A 22,537-nucleotide genomic window follows, 5' to 3' on the forward strand; every position below is an offset into this window, starting at 1 on the left:
AAACATAAGAGCAAATATTTTCTTTATATTGTCAGATTTTGGTCACTTTCCTCAGCCACCAACACAGGAAAGCGTTAGAAAAGGGAGTCATAGCAACAGTTTCACACAGAGTCTGTGAATCATTAAAACTACCTAATTGTACCAACCTCCCAAATTCACTGGGCAGCCTCCAGTTTTGTCGTTCTGCTCCCTGTGATGCTGCTCTTGGGACAACCCTGGGATGTTGCTGTAAGATGTGTGCAGACTAAGTGTTCTGAGCTCCTCTGTGAGTGTTGCTGTGATCTGTGACAGTCTCGAGCCAGGCCTTTAGAGTGCCCTAAGACTGGTGTGCAGCCCCAAAGGGACGTTATTACACCGTTGTGCTGCCTGAAGCAGCATGTTAATTTACACATGGCCCTACCCCAGACTACTCCAGGCCACTACCAGAAAGGTTTAGAACAAACTTGCCTCTCTCTGCTGTTGCTGTAGTCCATGGTGACAGTTTAATATGAAGGAAGCCCTTCTGTGCTGGAAGGTAAAACTGCATCGAATAGTGGCAGTTTTGGTACTGTGAGTAAAATAAATAGTTTTACTGAAGTTCAGTTGCTGTAGTACCTGCCTATCTAACATATTCCACCTTGCTGCTGTAGTATGAATTCCATACTGTGTTGGGAGTATGTTGGGTGTCCTCATAGTGGTTCTTACCCTTCCTGAATGCTGTGAGTGCTCAGGAGTTCTCACACACCCATCCTGTCAGGCAGGAGAAGCTGCATAAACTCTGCTCCTCTGTGGACAATTTGCTGTGATCTGAGTAGTGTAACTCTTAGGGGAGTATAACTGGAAAACCTCATTTGCATTAGGGGGATGTGATGTTCGTTTACAGTAACTTAGATTTTATTTTTTTTTTTTTTAAGTCTTCAGCATTGATTTGTGTCATGTAATATTTGTGTTGGGGTTTTTTGCCATAAACAGATACCTCAGTCAGGATCTCTAACTTCAGCTCCTTGAAACTCTGAATATTTGTTTTACTCTCTGGAAACAGGAAGCCTCCAGACATGGCTAAGCAGAGGAAACCAGTGTTTCTGATCTGCTTCACATCATAGTAACTCCTTCAGGTGGACTAGAAATCGCATTAGACTTGCAAGACTTGAGTCAGGCACAAAAGTTATTAAAACAGAAATTTAATAACAAGTTCAGCGTAATACCCTTTGATTTCATTTTAAAAAGAGGGCATGTGATGTTATTACTGGAGGAAGACAGTTTGATTCATTTGCAATCTTCCAGTATCTTTCTCTAAGAACAAAAGCAGCTGCTTTGGGCTGTCGCTGGCGGGTAAATATTCCTTTCTTGTTCCCCAAAACACGTGTGGTCCCTGTAGAGGTTATAAAATAAAGCAGGGATATATAACATGCTCTTGTATGCCCTACTTGAACTGTGACAGTGTATGTCACAGGTTAGGAGGAAGAGACCTATGCACTTTCTTCTCCACACAGTCAGGGTACAACGGGGAACTTGGCTGATGTAACTTGTGTCACCCTGGCACAATGATTTGATGTCACAGAGCAATACAGCTGCAATTCAGTGTATTTACAGCTGGGAAATCGATGGCACTTAAATTGGGTGTGCCCATTAACCTGAGCAGTATTATATTTACAATAGATATTCCTGCCACTGGTTCCACCTTGAAATTTGATGGTTGGAAAATGTTGATGACTATTTGACTGTCCTGTCCTTTAGTGGTGTCTGTCCTTTTAGCCTATTTTAGTTCTCAAAGGAAAGTAGAAAAGAGGATTGCAGCACAGAGAGAGACTGGAACTGCATCTGTGTATGTGAACTTGTCTACATTTTCTCCATCCTCCTGTTTGAAGCTGATACTACTTTTCTGACCCTGCACTGCACTGACTGAGCTTTCTACTGCCTGTATTGGTGCTCTCTGGATTATTCTTAGTGGTTTTCTCTGCCTGCAGTCAACACTGACTGTTCACCCCTGAGCTCACTGCAGGTGGCACAAGCAGAAGTGGTTCCTTACCAGGTCCCTTGAGCTGTAATTGTTTAATTTCTCTGTGACTGCACTGTAGATTAAGGAATGCCCAGTACTTTGTGACTGCACTTCTCATTTATTAATGGTGGATGGAGTGTCATGATAGACAGTTGTCTGCCAGTGTGGCATCTGCTCCTCTGTTGCTAAACCTCTACCAAGTTAATGATGCATTATTTAGGGTGCTCTGTTGCTAAGGGCAGCTGTAGATTAAATACGAAGTGAGACACATCCTGACAGCTGAATGAGCTCTGAATTGAGGGTGGCCAAGAAACAGGAGCAATCTGGGTCTGCTCACAAGCTTCCCTTGCTCTGCCCTAGTGCACTATCCTGTGTTCTGGGGATCATCTCTGCAGGAGCTCAGGCTGGAGAGAGGATGCTTTAAGTACAGGCAGGACCTTCCCTTTTCCCTCTTGGCTCTGGTCATGCTGGATTTTGTCACAGGAACCAGCAGTGCTCTGTCTTGGTAAACAGAGGGCCCTTTGTCCTACCCTACAGCCCAATATTGTTTGTGTGGCATAAACCAGGGAGGATGGAGAGTTGTTTGGAGCACAGATAGAAGCTTACCTTGATTAGTCATGAAATCAGCAAAATTCCATATGAGCTCCCCAATCACATACTCCTTCCTCTTCTTGTCAAAAACAGCGTGGTACTCCTTTAGCATGGCCTTCTGGTACTCCTCACTGAACATGAGGGGTGGATCCTACAGCCAGGGAAAAGAGGTGGCCTTGAGTGCAGGTGACAGTTAATCCCAGCAAAGGCACTTCCCTTTACTGGGGACCTGCTTCCTGAAGACAAACTTGGTGGTTGCTTGGTCTTTTCATTGCTGCTGTGTTAACAATGGCTGTGGAGTGACAGCTGGCAACTACTGACATTGCAAGGGGCCACACACATAACCTACAAACAGAATTCCAGGTATTCCTAGGGAGAGGCTGTGGTGGTCTTTGTCATGGCAGGGACAGCAGTGCCATCCCCTTCTGTGTGTGACAGCACCATGACATCACCATCCAGTGTTGCATCTTCCAGTTCAGCATTTTCTACCACTGCCAAAGTACAGATTTCAGAGTGCTCAGTGCTCTCAGTCAAAGCTGAGAGCTCCTCTTTAGGTAGACTCTAACCTCTGCTGGTGGCAAAGCTCATTGATTTTGGTGGAGCAGGATTACAATCCTGGAGTCTTCCAGGCACTGACAGCTACTGCATCTCAAAACAAAGGCAGGCTCAGGGCCCATCTCTGCCAATGAAATTGTGCTGCCCTGTAAGAGCAGCAGAGCTGTTTCCACCTGGGACATCTCCAACACTTACACTGTGGAGTCCAGGAACCGAGTCTGCTCCGTATTCACTCTGGATAATGGGCTTTTGGTAGGCTTTATACCAGTTCTCAAACTGTGCTGTGAGTTGTAGTGGAATCACTTCCAGATGGCCTGGGTCGTGGTACCAGGAGAAGTAGCTATTTACACAAATCACATCCACGTAGGGAGCCTACAAAAAAAACAAGGTGAGAGTGTTTTGTCACAGAGCTCAACGGAGACAACCTTCTCTCATAAAGCTAAATCCTCCTTCGGGTTCATTTAATGGAATCCAGGGTTATTACATGTAGAATGAAGTCTTTTTCCCCATTACTCAGGCCCTCCAAACATATCTTTCCCAGAAAAAAAAAAAAAAAGGCAGGATAAATTTAATAAGCTAATAGCATATTAATTTGGTATTTTTCTTACAGACTTAGGAAGTCACAGCAAAGAGTTAGACAAGATCAGCCCATTTCATCTCAGGTTTGTTAGAAGCTTTTCTTTCCAAGATGTCTCTGGCTTGCAGGTACATTTAGATGTACTTTTTGAGTATTGGAATGTGATAACCAAGTCAGTGGTCAAATATTTTGGCAAGCAGCTAAATTTGTGCATCGATGGTGCAATACTAAGACTGAGCATTCTGCAAGTTCTATGCCATTTCTACCACATGGACAGTATGAAAAAAGGGCACAAAAGCCCACTAAAGATAAAGTGATGTTGTATGTAACTTGTTCAATGTTCTCTTAACATGTTTTGTAATAAAAGAAAAAAAAGTTCTAATATCACATCAGTGTATGAGATCTGTTCTTTGGCTTTGTTTTCCCGTGCTCAGGGTGGTCAGAGCATCTCACAGGGACAGGATATTGGAGTTGGTGTGCGAGTGCCTGATTCAACAGCAATATCCAAGAGCAGATTCCTACTGGGCTCCTTCAAAACTGAGGCCATCAGGTGATTTTTTTTTCCTGGGGTGGGCAGGAACAGACCTTGGAGTTACAGACTGGTAACTGTAGAACAGCTTAGAAGCAACACAAAGTGTAACCTGTAGCACAGACTGTGTGGTAGTACCAGGTACCTCCAGACTCACCTGCTCCAAGTGTTTGTGGTACAGCAGTGACAAGCATTATAAAGCCACCTTGAAAAATTAAAAATTACACAGGAACTACCCTGGAAACAAATGTATGTGTTTAAATTCCTTGGTTCATGCTATGGCCAAAGGGGCAGACATCTAAGAAAAATACCCCTTGGCTATTTATCCAGCTCTAGGGCTTTAATTATGAAGCTGGAAGAGCTTTTTAGATTATTCAACACAAATAGACATCTGCCAGAGAAGATCTAGAGCAGTTTAAAGCAGGAATTAAAGCAAAGCTTCCTTCCTTTAGACTTCCACAAGGGTTGTTAGTGTTTTAAAGAGGTTTAAGCTTTGGCTTAATTGCAAGTGAAAATCCTGAGTGAGCATTTGTAAACACAATCAATGGGAATAGCAAAGCATGACAATATTAATGGAATCCAGGGGTGTAATCCTGCACACAAAGAACTGTTCTCTCTTACAGATACTTTTTCTTTCAGCGGGACTACAACTACAGGACAAGGTGCTTTGTACTAGAAACAAAACCATAAGTTTTCTTCTGCCTTTCCCTGTTAAATATCTCCAGTAAATCTGGGGAGGTGTGGGGGGGAAGGACTGTAAAGCAAGGGACAAGGAGAGGAAATTTAATGTATGAATTTAAAAAAAATAAAAAAGGCTAGAAAATAAAGTAAACTTACACCATGGTCAAGGGCGTAATTAGCCTCTGTCACAAAGGTTACTGGTCTGGAGGGATCCAGAGCTTTAGTGTGAGCTATCACTGTCCTGTTTGCAAACAGTAAAACAGAGTTCAACAACAGCATGGAGAAGCACAGCCCCATTTCCCCAGGCTCTCTGTCCTTCCACCCCGCCTTGAGCTGGTTTTTGATTTAGCAGCCGGTATTTTTAATTAAATAGATTATCTGTCACATATTGGTTGCTGTCCCACCTGAAGAGCAGAGTGGAAGCACACCAAGCACAGGCACCTGAATTTGTCTGTTGGTGCCAGCAGCTTAGAAGTTGGAGAAGGGACAGCAAGTTTGAGGACAAAAGTGTAAAAAGGGTAATGGGAAGTTTGTGAACAAGTCTTGGGATATGTTCCTGCAGAAGCACGAGGCCCTATCCCTGTGCCAGAGCAGGCAGAGGTTGGCTGCTTTTGAGGAAACCCTGAGTTGAGGGAGATGAGACAGAAGGGGAGGGTCAAGCCCTGCTGCAACCCCAGCGTGGCAGGAGGGTGGTGGATCATTCTGATGAATTAAACTTCACAGTTACCTCTTAAAGCACCTACAGCTACAAGGGATGGTCTGCTACCCCACTGCAGAGCTGCCTCTTGGCTATCCAAAGCTTAAATCTCTTTAAAAATAAAACCAAGGGGTCTGTAGGGACTTGAAGCAGTGGCTTTGAAGTGGGGTGTCACAGTCTCCTGCAGAACAAGTAACTGGCACTGACTGAAGAACTTTGTCTTCAGAATGAAAGGCCAATTATTTTACAGCTTTGCTGTAATTCTCAAAGAATTCAGCACTTCCAGTGGTAACAAGGAATATTCTGTTGCCATCAGGTCTGATTTTGCTTTCTCCTTAGCTCAAGAAGAGGTGCTCAGACCACATGGATTCCTGGTAATTTTGCAGAACCTTACTGGTTCAAAGCCAACAGGCTGAGACAGTTGAGCATCAATTCCACACATGCAGCAGTTACATTTTCAGTTTTCATCTGCACATATGGCTTCAGGGTTCCCAAAAAACGCCTGCCCTCTCTTTAACTGCTTCTCTGTGCCATCCCAAAGGAAGAAGATGCATCATCTGCCAACATTCAGACCTCAGCTCTGCACTTACTTAAAGTAGAAGCCTGCTGGGGGCAGCTCCGAGGCCGGCTCGTTGGCCACCGACCACATCACAACTGAGGGCCTGTTCTTATCCCTGCGGATCAGCTCCTCCATCACAGCCAGGTGGTGCTGCAAGGACTTGTTCCCAAAGCTCTCGCTTAAAGACAAGAGGTGAGACCCAGTGAGGTGAGGGTGTAAAATCCATCCCCCTTTGCCTTTCCCTGTGAAAGCTCTGGGGTGCACGAGCCCAGCTGAGCCTTGACGCTGAGTATGGCTCGTGCCCTACTTCCCCAAAGGTCTCTGCACAGTTCAGGGCCGTGGTTTGGGCTCATTAATTGAGCCATGTGGCAAAATGCCCCTGGGTTGCCCAACCCCTCCAGGCACATGTGGCGCAACGGGGCGATTTCTAAATAGAGCAAAGTACTCCCGTTATCGGGACAACGGGAGGGGACAGCTTTGAGGTGGCTCAGAGAGGCAGAGAGGAACAAGGGCAGGGTGTGCTGAGCGGTTCCTTACGGCAGTTTGATGCCCACCCCCGGGCACTCGTCGATGACCACGATGCCGTAGGCGTCGCACAGGTCCATGATCTCCTCGGCGTAGGGGTAGTGGCTGGTGCGGAACGAGTTTGCCCCCAGCCAGCGCAGCAGGTTGAAGTCCTTCATAATCAGGGCCCAGTCAAGGCCTTTGCCACGGATCTGGGGAGAGAGAGAGATCACTCCCTGTCCCACTGCTGGGCTGGGGCTTCTCCCCACGTGTTAGCCAAGCACCACGGCTTCCCTGCGGGATCCATCTCCAGCACTGCCAGGGGCCGGGAATCTGAGAGCAGCTATCACAGTCAGAGGGGTTTGGGGAGGAAGGAACCTTAAAGACCATCCTGTTCCACCCCCTGCCATGGGCAAGGACACCTTCCACTATCCCACATTGCTCCAAGCCCCGTTCAACCTGGCCTTGAACACTTTCAGGGATGGGGCAGCCACAGCTTCTCTGGGCAACCTGTGCCAGGGCCTCACCACCCTCACAGTGACCTGCTCCAGTGCCCCGCTCCAGTGCCCCACCACCCCCACTGCTGACTGACTGTATGTCAGCATGTCTGACTGGAAGCCACGGCTGGAGATGGCTCAGCATCTCCACCAGCACACCCCAGGCCCACCCATGCACCCTGAGGGATGTTGGGACTATGGCATGGTGTCCCCTTAGTGCCGGTAGGAGTTCACCCCTGGCAGCTCCCAGCCTGGGAGAAGGGTGTGAGGAAACAGCCCCTTGGAGGGGAGGGGAGGCAGGCAGGTGAGGTGAGGGGCCCGTGGGTGCCCACACTCACATCTGAATCCTCGTGCTTGTTGACGCCGTGGAAGTAGAAGGGCCTGCCGTTGATGAGGAACTGGGTGCTGGTGACGTGGACGGTGCGGATGCCGACCGGGAGCGTGTACACGTCCTCCAGCAACGCCCCCTCCACCTGCGCCTGCATTTTCACCTGGATTGCCAAGGAGGAAGGTGAGTGATGTGCTGGGGTTCACAGGGACGCCCTGGGCTCCCTCCCCTCTGTCTGGGAGAGCTGTTTTGACCTCCCGTCCGCTTCCCAGCCCTGCCTCGGCACAGAGCCTGCTCCTCACGGCTGCTTCATCCGCTGTCCTCAGGGTAGGAGCAAGGGCTGACCAAACAGAAAATAGAAATCCAAGCTGGGGAAGTTAAAGGATGAAGAATGAGCTGCTGGATGACCCTTCTGGGGCTTGCTCACCCCAAGAGCTGCAGTGTCTTTCCCCCATACTCGTCTGGCCCATTTCATCCCCCCAAGCAAGACAGTAGGACCACTTCTCTGCCCTGCACCTGGCAGCGACTGACATGTCACAAGAGATACAGACCTGAGACCCTGGAGACTCACAGCAGCTCATCTGCCCTGATTTCTGCATCAAAACATCACTACTGATCCTTAACTCACAGAGAGTCCTCCAAGGCTCCAGCTATTAAAGCTGAACTCTTGAAGAGTAGAAAGAAAGCTGACTGCGTGGCAAAGCCTGTGGAAGAGGTTGGCAGCCTGCTCCTCAGAGACTCTGCTCTCAACTTGCATGGCATCTCCTCCCCTGTATGGTCTCAAATGGGATGGACTGGGCCCTAAAGGTGAAGGACCTCAGAGCACACGTGTGCACTCCAGGCATGCCCTTCTCACTGCCAGACCTTGCAGTTCAGCACCCAGGGAGCTGCCAAAGCTTGATTTGATTACTGCCTAATTAGCAATGCCACGCTGGTCACATGAACAGGAGAGAAGAGAAGATGGTCCATAGGGCAGTTCCTTAACCCAATCAGACAGAGAGAACACACAGAAAGGAAGAAATGCCACTTTACCTCTAAGGAGTAAAGGTATCCAGGGTTCTCGTGCATCAGGTAAGGCCACCAAAGATTTGGGTTCAGGACTTTGAGCTCTCCCTCTGGCCCATCTCCTGTAGCAACCACTTTCCCCTCCTGGTCACGTAAACTCAGGGACAAGGAATAGGCTGTGCTGCCAACAACTGACACCTCGTACTGCACCATTGCTGGTTCAAAGGAAACAAAAGACTATCAGAGACTGACACAGCAGGGGGAATACTTGTATCACATGTTGGGGGCTTTTCACATACAACAGCATTAAAAATGAGGGAGATGTAGAACAACAACAGTGGCATGAATCCAGTGTAAGAAGCAGGACCTGCCTGTCTTGTGGTCTAGAATTTTCCAACAAGGTTTGTGTATCACACAGCTCTCACTTAGAGATAATCCTGCTCTAAGTGGCAGGAAGACTGCTCCTACTGAGAAATTCTACTTTGAGAAACACCTGATCGTCCCTTGACTTTAACTTGCAACAACTTCTTGGTTTTGTTATTGTTTCTGAATGTTTTACCACATTCTTGCAGCTGCTGAGCTGTGCAATAGGCCAGCTCAGGTTCAAGAGAAAGCCACTAGGAAACAAATTCAGTTAGGCTTTTGCAGGATATTCTCTCTGCTGCCCTTGTCATCTCCATTTGGAGCCTGAGGTAGCTGCTGTAATTGTTCTGGACCTACCAACATGCTCTGATGAAGTAGTTGTCACAGTAATATCATCTATGTAGGCAGAAGGAGTGGTGTAAAGCACAACCGGGCGATGGATTCCAGCATAATTAAAGAAATCAAACCTGGTGTTCTGCACAAAATAGTTCTTGGGATACCTGAGTGAGCAAGACAAGGAGAAATGGCTACATTATGCTTCATTACACAAGAACTGAAGGCAGCATATGGATGCTGGCAATGCAAAATAGTCAAGTAATCACAACTGCTGGCTGGTAAAATAGTCTTTACAACAGGGTGGATCTGTCTTTCAGTGGTGCTACTGCTGCTACACTAAAGGATTCTGCCAGCTAAAAACATCTGGAGCCCAAAGAGTTTGATCCTTCAGGATAGCAGGTACTTGCAGTTTCCAGCTGAATTCAAGCTTCTCAAATCTGCCATTGATTCAGCTTGACAAATCACTTAATCTCAGCTCCCTGTGTATAAAAGAGATGCAATAACTCAGTGCTGATTTCTTGTAGCACCAAAGCTTAAACTCCTCCCTGCTCGACTGCTGAATCTCAGCATAAATACAGTCTCATGCTTTTGTGAGTTGCTTGGAGGGTTTCATGCACCAGCAGCTGAATAAATTCCCACTCCTCCATCCCTGGGATTAGCCCAGCAGTGCAGCACCTTGGCAACTCACCTTGTTTTGTCAGTCATGTACTGGATGGACCCCGGGGGCAGAGTGTGGGGTGTCAGGGTGTTGTTGAGCGCGACAGTGATGCGGCAGAGGGTCCCTGGGCTGCCCTGGACAATGCTGCTGATATCAGCTTCAAAAGGGAGGTGTCCCCCTTCATGCTCCACCACTTGCACCCCGTTGACCCACTGCAAGAGAAGACACCCAAAAAAACAGAGTTATGGGGGTTTTGTGGCAAGCAAAGCGCAGAGAAGGGAAGGAGCCCAGCAAAGGGCAGTCAGGATCCCCAGCAACACTGAACCTTTTTCTGGGCTCTTGATCCTCAAAGGATCAATCCAGAAGCCCTTCCTTTGCCAGGAGGTAGGTCTGGTTTACCTACAAATGTCACTGAGACACAGTTTAGCGAGGAAATATTTAGGAACTAGTCCTGATATTGGAGCATCAAAGAGAAACTGGAAATCACGGACAAGTTCTTGGCTGGGGGAAAACAGGCAAGAGGGAAGAAAACAGCAAAGGGATACAAAATCTAGGCAGAGATGCCATGAGCCCAGTTCCAGTGCAGCACAGTTTTGGGAGCACATGGACAATCTCACGTACCACGATGGAGTAGTAGTGGGCACTCCCAAAACGCAGCACCACCCTGGTGCTGGGGGAGTCCTGCAGCCAGCGGGCAGGGAGCAGCACCTCCTTCTCATACCACACCCAGCCGATGTAGTTCTCCAGGCTGGGGTCCTGGGTCAGGTCGTTGAAGCTGGCGGGCACTGGCATGTCAATCACAGGGCCGGTCTGGCAGGAGTTTCATGGAAAGGGAAGGAAGAGATCATTTAAAAAGAGAAATTTTACTGCTGGAGGTGTCCCCTACCACAACAGCCTTACAATCCCTTTGCCAAGGGGGAAATAACTCGGGAAATCCTGTTTAGAAACTGGTGTGGTCTGTCACAGGTCCTACACAAGTCCTGATTAGCAGCAGGCACGGGAATGTGCCTGTTCCTGCAGGAAACAGCTGCTCATATCTTTTCCCCTCCTGATGTACAATGAAGTGCTTTCACTAACGGCTCTGGTGTCATGGAATCAGAGAGGTGGGGGGGGAAAAAAATCCACCCAGGTTGTTGTTTTAGCCCAGGGCTTCCCACAGCCTGTATTCTTTCCTGCACAGCTCCAGCTGCTGGGTGAGCAATGCAGGGGTTGTTAGGGTGCTGCTTGTCAGGCTAAGAGCTGTAGTAAAAGAGTGGCAAGACTAATGGATATTTTTGGACAGATTCCTCAGGGAAGGTTCGTGGAGACTGTTTGGAATGAGTTCAGCCTTTCTCAGCCCCTGAAAGCAACAGGGATTCAACGGAATCACTTCACTTGATTGTTTTAAGGTAAGGGTTAGAGGGGGGCAGTGTCACAACACACTGAACATCGAGGTGCTATTGCCAAACAGAGCCGCTCATTTTTAGCACCTGCTGAGCTCGTGATGTTGCACAAACAATGCTGCAGCAGCTTCCCCTTTCCTGAGGAAGCCTTTCCATGGAAAGGGGAACAAGGAAGGTGCGGTTGCCCAGGGTGAGCATCATGTGCAGGGCTGACTCAGCACCAGCACTGCAGAGAACTCGGTGCCTTTATCAGACACTAGAAAATCCCAGAGGGAAAATCCTTGGATGGTGAAGCGGATTTTCTAGTATTTGATGCAGGACATCCTTTGACTGGGATGGCCAGAACAAGTGTCTCCTTCTGGGAGATTCTCTGATGGTTAAGTGTACATGTCTAAGCCTCCCTTTGTGGGGGAATAGTTCAGGACTCCTCTCCCCTGGCTGGCACTTTTTGCAATAACTTCCAGCAGCACAGTGTCTTTCAGCTCTTCTCCCCTTCCACAGTTTGACCAAAAATTTAGCCAAAAGAGTAAAAATAGTAATTGTGAATGACTTATATGCTTTATGCATGGAATACATAACTTCTTTCTTTTAGGTTAATGGTCTTAATTTCCTAACAGATTTCAGTTACACTAAAACTTTGCTTATCAGCACTCTGCAACTTCGAAATAAATAATTCCAGTGCCCTTTTTAGGCACGGTTCTGTTTATTCTGAGCTGCTGACGGGCAGGTCAATGCTGTGCAAGGCCAGCCTGGCTCCTGCAGCACAGGGCAGCTGAAGGTGGCTGGAGTTCATTCAAACGGTTCCTGGCCTCGCAGCAGCTGCGGGATCATCAGAAGGATCACCAGAGGCTGCTGATAATTAAGAACTGCCTTAATAACCTCTGCCCAGCCCTAACCGAGCGCAGAGCGGGGGGCGAAGGGCAGCGGCTCCGCAAGCCCGGCGGGGAGGGAAGGGGGGAAGCAAAGGAGGAAGGAAGGAACGAAAGGAAGGAAAGAAAGGGGGAAACGGTGCTGTCGGGGCGGGATGAAGCCTGGTTTGGAGGGGTCCCGCACCCTGAGCCCCGGGATGCCCCCCCGGCCCCGCCGCCCCCGCTACCTGCCGGAGCGGCTGCCGGTACCAGCGCTGCGCGAACCCGGCGTCCCTGCCCGGAGACAAGTCGGCGCGGAAGCTCCAGAGGCCGCCGAGCTCCTTGCGCTCGCGGGAGGGGGTGTCCCGGGGCTGCAGCATCCCGGGCAGCGCCGCCGCCCGCCCCGGGAGCAGCGGCAGCAGCAGCAGCAGCAACAGCAGCGGGCACAGCCCGGCCACGCTCCCGCCCGGCGCCGCCGCCGCCATCTTGGGTGTGGGCAGTGCCCGGCCGGGGGCGGGGCCAAGGGGGCGGGGTCATCCCAGTCCCGATCCCGGCCCCGATCCCGATCCCGGTCCCGCCCCACGCGTCACCTGCGGGCAAAGCCACCGCTATCCTGGCGTGAAGGAACTTGTAAGTGTGGGGCTGTGCCCGGGATTGGGGGATTTCCTCGAACGGCTTCCGTTTGTTTATTTAATTATTTATCTATCCATTTATTAATTTATTTATTGTTTCGTTTCTTAAGCCGTTTTATGTATTACCTACTTTATTTATTTATTTATTTATTTATTTATTTATTTATTTATTTATTTATTTATTTATTTATTTATTTATTGTTTCGTTGCTTAGGGGTGTTAACTTATTTACTGCCTGCTTTTATTTATTTGTTGTTTAATTATTTGGGGGGTTACGTTATTCGTTGCCTTTATTTATTTGTTGTTTCCTTAGTTAGGGAGTTAAAGTTATTCATTGCCTTTATTTGCTGGTTTGTTTATTTATTTATTGTTTCCTTACTTAGGGCCTTAAAGTCATTAATTGTTTGTTCATTTTATGGTCTTAACCTGTGCCAATGGTCTTAAGCTGTGCCAGAGGAGGTTTAGGTTGGATATTAGAAAGAATTTCTTTACAGAGTGGGTAATCAGATATTGGAATGGCTGTCCAGGGAAGTAGTGGATTCTCCGTCCCTGGAGGTTTTTAAGATGGATGTGGCATCAGTGCCGTGGTCTGGGAACCACAGTGGTAGTGGATCAAGGGTTGGACTCGATGATCTTGGAGGTCCCTTCCAACCCAGCTGATTCTATGATTTTATGATTTATTTACTGTGTAATTGCTTAGGGGTTTTCATGTATTTATTGCCTGGGAGTGGGAGTGAGCAGCTGGGAACAATGAAGGTCTGATTGAGTAAGATGTGTGAAGGCACCATGTGGACAAACACCAGCCTCCCCCAAAACACAGACACTGTGCTGCTCTGCACCCACCATCCCTCGGGAGCTTGCACACCCCATAACCAGCTCCTCTGCCAGGTTCACACACCAACCCTCACCAGGGTGGGGAACCCCAGCCCTGAAGAAAAAAGACGCAAGACAGGAGTTTCAGCAAACTACAGACACCCCAGTGTTTATTAACTCCAGATTAGTGGGATAGGCACAACGCTGCATCCACGGGATCTCTCCCCACACTCTAAGCTTGTTCCTTCAGCCTCTTGAGCAGCTCCCGCAGCTGCTCGATCTGGGCGGACACGCTGCTCTTGGCGGTGCCGCCCGTGGCCGTGTACTGCTCCACGCTGCTGACCACGCTGAACACCTGGGACACGTCGCTGCCAAACAGGGGGCTGGGGGCAAAGGGAGGGCGGTCAGTGCACAGCACGGGGGGCTCTGGGCTGCTAAAGATGCTCGTTGTTTGTAGAGGCGGTGAGAGAGTGAGGACGGAGCCTTTTTCCAAAGGGAAAGGCCTCCTGCAGCCTTGTTTCTGCAGAGCCTGACAGAAGCTGCTGGTGGCAGACCAAGAGTCAGCTCCAAGGGGAGATGGAGGAAGTTTGGAGCCAAACCCCTCAGGGGACTGGTGCTTCCAGGTCAGGGCATGAGTTTCTCCCAGTCCCTCCCAAGAGCTGCTGCCTGTGCCCCGCTGGAATGGAATGGAAGTGACATTGTCCCCCTTCACAGTGTTTTCAGCCCCAGCAGGAGCAGCCTTGATATTCAGGCCAGGAGGATTTTGGGGTGCTGCCTGGCCCAGGCACTCTGGGGAAGGGCACCATGAGGATGGCCATTTCCAGGGAGGTAAATCTGTGTCTGTGGAGGGAAGTCAAGGCAAGGTAACAGTGACACAAACCTGATGCTCTTCAGGTCCTCTAGGCTGAGGTTATTGATGGTGGTGCCTTTGGTCTCGGCGAGGTGGACGGCCTTGCCAGAGGCAACGTGGGCTTGTCTGAACGGCATCTGCAGCGAGAAGGGGACAGGACACAGGGCCTCATCTCACTGAGCAATTCTCTGCATCCAAAGAAGTCACAGCTCCAGGTTTCTCTCTGATACTCACTCCTTTCCGAACCAAGTAGAGAGCCAGGTCAGTAGCCAACATCTCTGGGCTCAGTGCCCTCTCCATGTTCTCCTTGTTGATCTGCAGAAGGACAGTCAGGTGGAGATGTTATCAACAGCTCCTCCTTGGGGGCACATTAGTGGTCAAAGTGAGAGGAATTCCTCTGGAAAGGTCCTGGCTCTAAAAGGATCCTCTGACCCCCTGAGCAGTTGACAGAGGGGACCAAAACGAACAGTATGGGTGAGGCACTGAAGAGTTTTCATCCTGGGACTAGAGTTTTGTTCCCTGTGTTACTGACAGAATGTGCACCATGACCATGTTCAATAGCAAGAATCTGAAGAAGAAGCCTTACTTGGAGGGTCGAAATCACTCCTGTGGCAACCTGGAGCACAGCATTCAGGGTGTCCACAACATCAAAAACAGCCTCCTTGTCCTCCTGTGTTAGAACAGGGATGGAAATGGCTGTAAGTCAACGTGATACAGCCCAAAAACCCAACAGCCAGCTCTTCTGACTCCTCAAGAGAGCAGAAGGCAGTTGTATGTGCTCAGAGAGATGGTGTGAAAACTAACAAGTGCTTTACCTGCAGGTCCTTGTTGTAAGTGCTGGGGAGTCCTTTGAGGACCATGAGAATAGCAGCCAACTGCAGAGAGAAACAGGCAGGGCAGTGAGTTACAGAGCCAGGCACATTCCCCAGCACAGGTTCAGAGCCCAGACTGGGCACTGCTCTTTATGCAGAGGGAGAAGGAAGATGCTTCAGCCCTGGCAGGAGCAGTTTCCCCTCCCACTTGCTTCTCTCTCAGGCTCACCCGTCCGAACACTCGTCCAGCTTTGCTGCGGATCAGTTCCAGACTGTCAGGATTCTTCTTCTGAGGCATCAGGCTGCTGCCAGTGCTGCAAGGGAGGTGTTTGGAGTGCAATGGTGAGCAAGACCCCCATCCATACAGACACAGCCCTTCAAAGGCAACACATAGATCCCTCTTCCCTGTACACCTCTTCACAGTGCAGGAAAGCAGTGAACTGCTTGTCTGGAGCAGCCACACAGTCCCACCTCCCAAAGAGGAAGGAAAAAGGAGGCTCCTCCCACCCAAGCCACTCCAGGGTGGTTTCAGCAGGCCAGCCTAAGTGATGCTGTGACCTCAGAGAGGGAGGGCTGTGGTTGTGCCACTCTGAGAGACAAGGAGTCTGTGGGGATTGCAAACCCTGCTAGTCAAGGAAGGGCTTTGGTAGCATTCCCAGCTGAGGAGGAAGTTCTCTCTGCCAGCAGTTGCCAAAGAGGAGTGTCTGGTGAATGCAGACTAGGCTGAGTTACCAGAACCAGAAATAAGTGACCATTGCTGAGGAATATTCCCCCTGAGGCTGCCCTTGTGCCAGCCTTTTAATGTTGTGTCAGCCTTGTGCACAGAGAGAACCCAACCACTGCCCCACGCTCTCAGGAGGGAAAAGCTAAGAAGGAGAGGCTGAGGGAAAGGCTTTCAGCCCGGAGCTGAGACTTACCTGTAGGCATCAGAGAGGGTCAGAAAGCCAAACTCGCTGGTGCTGTAGATGATGAGATCCTCTGCCATCTTGCTAAGGTGGATCATCAGCAGGGTGGCAACAGACAGGAATTCCACTGCAGAGAAGGCAGGAAATCAGCAGGGGGAAAAGGTGCTGGTTTGCTTGACAGCCCAGGGAGCCCTGACTAGAGTTTTATTTCCTGATGGTGGATTTCAGTGCCCTTATTAAAGGAGGTTAACTGGAAAGGCCTCAGAACCTGCTTCTAAGAGTGCTGAGAAGAAGTGATGGAGTTGTGCTTACCCACAAAGTCTCTCTCACTAACAGCATCCATGCTGTTCAGGCTGATGGAAGCAAAGTCCAGCTCTGTAAGGAAGGTGATGGACACAGGAGGTCAGGCTTGGCATGACAGGAGCTTGAATGCCCCAGGGTGCCCCAATGTGCAGGTGACTGTGAGCCCTGGAGTGGTCCCAGGAACACAAACATCCTTAGAGGGGTCTTTGCTTTTATCCCAGACAGCCAGGGCTGGTTCTGCTTATGCTCCCACCTTACAGGCACCTCCTGTCTCAATGCACTAAAAAGCCTCCTGGCTTACCAAGTCTCCTGGTATCCCACATCCTGTTCCTGAGTATCAGATCATCCTCTTTCTTATTTATTTATTACCCTCCACCCCCATACTAAGGTGCTGCAACACATGCAAAATAACATCAGGCCAATGTGCCAATGCTTCCCCAAGTGACAGATATTCTGAGTAGTTCTGTGCCTCTCAGTAACAATGAGATATTTACCACTACACAGCAGCTCTCTATCAATTCCCAGTGGGTTGCCAGCCAGAGCACCACTGCCAGGGGAGAAAGAAACAGGAGTCATGCATGATATTCTGCACATTCCAACCAAAACTGAGCTCTAGAGGCAGTCATGACACCTCTCTGAAGATTTCCCTCCCCCAGTTAATTTTGGTGTGCTCCGAAGCTCATCAAAGTCTGGAGTAAACCAGAATTTTTCTTCCAAAGAGGAAAAGCCTTTTGGTTCTTGATTTCAAGAAGGAATAAGAGCAGTGTTTTTATGGTTAAAGTCTCTTTGGTGAGAGAAGCTGGGCTTGCCCCCTCACAGCTCTCCAGTCCCTATGGTATAGAGACCCCCGTGGTCCAGGGGGATGTAGAGATCTGCCTCTTGGTCATATCTCAGAGCAAAGTGAGGGCTGAGGGTTACACAAGAAGTAAACTTTACCTTCCCAAAGGCAGGACGTTGATCCTCCTCTTCACCTCCCCCAGGCGCTCAGAATCACGGGTCAGAGCAACAGCATGGCTGGGGAAGGACAGGAGAGATGAAACACCTGAAGCTGGAAAATGTCACAGCCCAGGAGGTAAGAATGGCCAAAGGATGGGGAGCAGGGAGTTGGTCACCACTGCCCGACCCCTGTTTGGGTTCCCAGTTGGTCAGAGCCACACAGGAACAGGGGGAGGTCCTGTCCCAGTCGGCAGGTTTCCCTCTGGTTTGTCCCCACCCCCTCAGAGGGGGATGCACTCCTGGGCTCCAGCAGAGCAGGGCCCCGAGGCTGGAGAAGGCTCCTCCAGCCAGGGCTGAAAGGTGCTGACCTGAGCAAGAACTGGCTCCATCGGATGGGCTGAGCTTTCTGCAGGTGGGTGTAGCCAGGCAGGATGACATCGATTTCTCTGCGTGGCAGAGGAGAGAAGGAGGTGAGAGCAGCTGCCAGGATGGAGGGCAGGGGCAGGGCTGTAACTCCCCCCTGCTGCTGCCCCACTGGGGTCAGTCAAAGAACAAGCCTACAGGTCTCCTGGCCCAGCAAGGCCCTGGATTTGGAGAAGGACTTACATGGCAGCGCGTTCCACCAGGGTCTTAATGAGCTGCAGGAGGTGTGTGGAGATGATGGAGAGGGAATTCTTCATGAACAGCTTCAAGTCAGTCACAACCTGGGTGAGATTGGCCACGGTCAGACCAAGCAAAACGTGACAGATCTGGTGACCAAATAGTGCTCAGCAGAAAGTCTTGGCACAGTTATCCCCTCCTTGTTCTATGTAGTGGGAAGGTGCATCTTCCTCTCACCAGATCTATCCCTGGTGATAGCTGTGAAAGCTGCTGTGTGCTGCTTTCCATGAACAGAACCAGAGCCTGTTCTTTTCCGTGGACTTCCCAGATATTTGTTAAGTTTGAATCAGAGAATCTTCAACAAACACAAGTCAGTCATCAGTAGAAGGACTGATCCCAGCCAGCAGAGTCAGGGTTTCTGTGGGCTTTCAAAGCAATGTCAGGGGAGGTTTGTGGCCTTTTACCACCAGGAAGCAATCCTGCAGATCCCATTCTCCTATGTGGATGAGTCATTGCAGCATAACTAGTTTAAAGCCCAAGTACATGCTGGAGGGTGTCAGGGCATGTGAAAGATGGCATAAAAAAATTCAGTTAAGGACCTGAGGTGGGGGAGGAATACAGAAAGAGGAAAAAAAAAGTGATTCTGTACATACCTGATCATTCCTGCTTCTTCCAGTGTGCAACTTTCCAGCTACATCTCCAATCAGTTCCTGAGGACCAGAGGAGGATTTCTGTCAGTGTCTCTGTATTCTAAGCAAGAGACTCCACATGAGCACATCTCTCTGCCTGGAAGGGGCTCAGCTCGAGGATCCTGTGAGTAGCCATGGGATGTGTTCTGGGGAAGGGCAGGTTTGGGTTCTGTGTTTGTACAGTGGCACTTCCATGGAAGGGGGCTTGGAGACACTGGCCTGTGCACTTGGGGTCCAGAGGAATTTCACAGAGGGACAGAGGCACATGCCCTTGACATCAGGCAGATCCAGCTACAGAGGAACAGGAACAAGAGGACAGAGAACCCAAACCTTTAGCCTGCGTTCGTTGGCAGTGTGGATATCCTCATCAGTTGGTTTCAGCACAAAGACTCCTTTGGACCATTCCTCAGAGATCTACAAACACCAGCAGATGATGTTTATTATCACACTGTATTTATATCATGATGATTATTAAATACAGGGAGGTTGCTGTCAGGTAAGGAGCCATTCATTCCAGCACACATGACAGTTTGTGAAGGAGAGACATACCTTTTCCAGGCCACCCAGGGTCTTCTCCAGCTCAGTTTTTGACAGGATTCCAGCCTTCTCCAAGGCTTTGGCATAAGCCATGCTCCCCTGGATATCAACTTCAGACAGTCTCTGATCATAGGAAATGGAAGCATTGAGCATCTCCATGACTGGATCTGTGCTTCCACTGAATCTTCCTCCCCAAAGTTTATCCCCCTGAGAGAGAAAGAAACAAGTTAAAGAGGCTTGATAACTTCATTTCAGCTTCTGTGTACTATGTGATATCTAATGATCTGTTTATCCAACACAGTGGCCATGCCACTGTCCTTTCTGTCCTTTCTGACCAGAAACACCCCTGGACTTGAGGATCTTTGGAAGCAGTTGAAGACAAGGAGAACACATCATTGTCAGTATTATTTACCTCTGAGCTGTGATGTCTAGCTCAGGAACCATCCAAGATACTTTACCTCTGGAGGACTCTGAAGGGAGTCCTTGAAATTAATATCAGGGCACCTGGTGCCAGACCAGCATGGATTTCTCTTTTGAGGCAGCTGCAGGTCAACAACCCTTTGACAGCCTTTTAAAGGGGGTAAAAAGTAAAGCAGTAAGGGTTAGAGTGAAAGTTAGTATCCTCTAAGCCCTTTTTGTGCTGTTTAACTAACAGATTGTTCTTTGACTGACAAAGAGCTGTGGGCCAGCACAAGCCACATTATGAAGTGTTTGAAGTTACCATTTGAAGCATCTCCAGACTTCATGATGTGCTTGCAGGCTTTGGTGTAAAATCAGCATAAGATGCACATGGCAGAAAGGGAACTCCGGGTTCAGGAATGTTCGGAAAAATAAATCAACAAAAAGGTGTTGAAACACATGGAAAAAAAGGGGCTTTTTGCCACCCAAAGCAGGATTCACACAATGACCTCACACACTCGAATGTGCCCCCTGCACAGCTCCTTCACTGGGTGACCAAAGGCAGGTACACAGTCCCAGCAGGGTGTGTGTGACCCTCTGCCTCCAGTGATTCAGCACCTGGATGGACTCACTGGCTCAGCCCACGTGTGTCACTTGTTGAGAAGCTTTTTGCTTGCCCAGGTAAGACACCCCCCAAGCCCAAACTCCGCCAGACTTGCACTGAAGTGGGTAAGAATTTTACCTGGGCAGAGGCCTTACAGCTTATCAAAGACTTCAAAAGCAACTCTGCAGTGCTCTCAGGGACCAAAAAAAAAAAGCAATTGAAGGACACTTGAAGTGGATAATAATTAATAATCTACTTGATTTTTTAAACACCCCTGCCAAGTCTCTTCTCCTGCTGTGCACTACAACTACCATGGACAGCAAGGAGCTGGCAGGACAGTTGTAAACTGATCTGTGCTGGGGCTTTACCAGTCACACAAAGCACTGTTGAGTAACCTCAGGAATTTTTTCCCTAGTGACTGTCTCTGTGTCTGTGCTGATCCCTGCTGAAACAACGGGCCTGAGAGGACAGCAGGAGAGAGCCTACAGAGGTAGGAGTGTGGGCAATGTGCTTTTGGGTATCTTTAAGGCAGCTTTGTCAGAAAAGCTGAGGGAAGGCAGATGGGGGGATCAGAATTTAAAAAGAAATGTCAGAGGTCCTCAGCACTCATTTGGTATCCCCAGGAGCATGGCCCAGGGGATGCTAAATTAAAGGCCATTCCAGAGGTTAAGCACTGGACTGGGGAACAGAAATTTCTAGGTATAACTTAAGTATTACGGGTTTCCACCAAAGTAAGAAGTGGGTCAGCAGAAACATTGCAACACATCCATTTGCAATCAGGAAATCTAAACTGAAAGATTAATTTTAGGCAGCTGCAGGGCTCTGGTTGGAGCAGTGGCTGTACAGCCTGACAGATGATGGGCTGTAACCTGGAGCAGAGGAGGCCGGGGCTGTAGCAGCCATTTGGAAGCAGCAAGTGTGACTCGCCAAGCTGCCTGGTCACGTCTCACCAGGGAAGGAAACCGAAAACGCAGCTTTTGTTCAGGGAGGTGTTTACCCGAGCTGCTGGAAAGTGCCTCCTGCCCAAACACAAGTCGCCAGGCACGAACCGCATCGCTTATTGGCCTTCCCCAGCTCCGGGGCAGAACCTGGAGGCTCTGGGACTTACAGTTTAACTCGGCTGAGCCCCCCGGAGAAGCAAAGTTCACCCTCACCTCGGCTGCCATTCCGGACGGCCTTTGGCGACCCCGCAACTGCAGCGAGCTGCGGGACGGGGGGGGCGGTCAGGCTCTGATCCAGGGCCCGATCCCAGTCCCGGTCCCGGTCCCCGACGGGGTCCCGCCGTCCCTCGGCCCCGCTCCGCCCGCAGCCCCGGCCGCTCTCTCGCCGCTCCCCGCGTTCACAGCCCTCGGTGCGGGGCCGGCGGCTCGTCCCGCCCCGCCGGGGCGGAGTGTCCCCGGGCCAGCCCCGCTCCTCTCCCCCCTCCCTCGATGTCCCCGCTCCTCTCCCCCCTCCCTCGGTGTCCCCGCTCCTGTGCCCCCTCCCTCGATGTCCCCGCTCCTGTCGCCCTCCCCTCGCACGGGCTGGTCCTGCCGTGCCGGAGTGCGAGAGCACTGCGCGGATTGTCCCTGTGCGCCGTCGGATGCCTTAGAGGAGGTTCAGGAATGGCATCCCCCGTTTTCTTGCCCCTTTTCGGGTTTTTCTGCCCTTTAACCAGCCCTGTTGCCGCAGGACCTGGGATAATTCATGTGGGAAGGGACCTAGTCCAGGTGTCTTTCTTATGTTCTTCTCTGTCCCATTATCCACCCCTCTCTGAGTTGAAGTCTGGATTGCATGGATGTGCATGGGAATGCTCCTTTCTGGAGCAGAGAGGATGCTGCTTCTGGCTGCCCAGCAAGGACCTTTTGCAGCTGCATTTCCAGTGTACTCCAGTATCAGTCCAGAACAGGGCTCAGACTCTGTACCTAGCCAGCAATTAATTCACTGCTTCTCAAACATTTCCACTTTATGATTATTTCCTTTCCTCTTTCAGACTTCCAGATGCACAGAGCATCATGATGTCTACTGAGAACACCTCTTTGAACCATTTTGTTGCCAGGTTCTTCCTCTTCTGCAGTCCCTCACTTTTAGTGCTTCTTTTGTCATGTTCATCTTTTATGGATGTCTGTACTCCAGGCTTTGACAGGAGGTTGCTGAGGGTTTGAAAAAACAGTGAGTACTAGATTTACATCCATAACAAACCACTTGATAATCAGCCTACATGAATTCTTGGCTTAAGTGCCTTCCTGTGGCCTGTAATGAGTAGGGATTTGAGACCAAAACCCAAATCACAATGAGTCATAGTAGGGTGATGGTGAAGGTCTGAAGATACTACACACTCCTGTAATGTTTGTGGAACTTCAGAGACCTCCACAGGCCCCTCCAATCTA

The 22,537-nt window shown here is 49.7% G+C and overlaps 2 protein-coding genes across 3 annotated transcripts; both read right to left on the minus strand.

Annotated features, from left to right (window-relative positions):
* Positions 1-1,144: 1,144 nt before the first annotated feature.
* On the minus strand, positions 1,145-12,598 carry GUSB (glucuronidase beta). Its single transcript, XM_051810063.1, has 12 exons — positions 12,337-12,598; positions 10,480-10,668; positions 9,889-10,070; positions 9,222-9,364; positions 8,529-8,716; positions 7,507-7,659; positions 6,705-6,883; positions 6,199-6,345; positions 5,068-5,152; positions 3,320-3,496; positions 2,585-2,720; positions 1,145-1,351 (listed from the first exon to the last, which is right to left on the minus strand). Exons 1-12 carry the CDS (start codon positions 12,571-12,573, stop codon positions 1,194-1,196), a joined length of 1,974 nt encoding a protein of 657 aa, XP_051666023.1. The 5' UTR covers positions 12,574-12,598; the 3' UTR covers positions 1,145-1,193.
* Positions 12,599-13,675: 1,077 nt separating this feature from the next.
* Positions 13,676-21,572, minus strand: LOC127481141 (argininosuccinate lyase-like). 2 transcript variants are annotated; one of them, XM_051810065.1, is made up of 17 exons: positions 19,887-19,925; positions 19,624-19,733; positions 19,178-19,372; positions 18,959-19,042; positions 18,593-18,649; positions 17,946-18,043; positions 17,708-17,785; positions 17,340-17,417; positions 16,898-16,950; positions 16,413-16,475; positions 16,113-16,227; positions 15,425-15,509; positions 15,199-15,258; positions 14,970-15,053; positions 14,618-14,698; positions 14,414-14,520; positions 13,676-13,916 (listed from the first exon to the last, which is right to left on the minus strand). In XM_051810065.1, exons 1-17 carry the CDS (start codon positions 19,909-19,911, stop codon positions 13,766-13,768), a joined length of 1,524 nt encoding a protein of 507 aa, XP_051666025.1. In that variant the 5' UTR covers positions 19,912-19,925; the 3' UTR covers positions 13,676-13,765. The 2 variants fall into 2 exon arrangements, with proteins under 2 accessions (XP_051666025.1, XP_051666026.1); XM_051810066.1 differs by lacking the exons at positions 19,624-19,733; positions 19,887-19,925 and adding an exon at positions 21,323-21,572.
* Positions 21,573-22,537: the final 965 nt, after the last annotated feature.

The sequence above is a fragment of the Manacus candei genome, unplaced genomic scaffold, assembly GCF_025592945.1.
Source record: "Manacus candei isolate 608988 ecotype Guabito, Panama unplaced genomic scaffold, ASM2559294v1 h1tg000076l, whole genome shotgun sequence".
Lineage (NCBI taxonomy): Eukaryota > Metazoa > Chordata > Aves > Passeriformes > Pipridae > Manacus > Manacus candei.

Excerpts from the sequence above, each read along its gene's own strand:
- GUSB (XM_051810063.1), bottom strand. The coding sequence starts at position 12,573 with ATGGCGGCGGCGGCGCCGGGCGGGAGCGTGGCCGGGCTGTGCCCGCTG. Across the intron at positions 6,884-7,506 it reads ACAAGCACGAGGATTCAGAT|ATCCGTGGCAAAGGCCTTGA; the intron begins GTGAGTGTGGGC and ends CTCTCTCCCCAG. Across the intron at positions 1,352-2,584 it reads TGATTTCATGACTAATCAAG|GGACCACACGTGTTTTGGGG; the intron begins GTAAGCTTCTAT and ends TAACCTCTACAG.
- LOC127481141 (XM_051810065.1), bottom strand. The coding sequence starts at position 19,911 with ATGAAGTCTGGAGATGCTTCAAATG. Across the intron at positions 18,650-18,958 it reads CCAACGAACGCAGGCTAAAG|GAACTGATTGGAGATGTAGC; the intron begins GTTTGGGTTCTC and ends TCTGGTCCTCAG. Across the intron at positions 16,476-16,897 it reads TAGAGAGCTGCTGTGTAGTG|AGCTGGACTTTGCTTCCATC; the intron begins GTAAATATCTCA and ends CCTTCCTTACAG.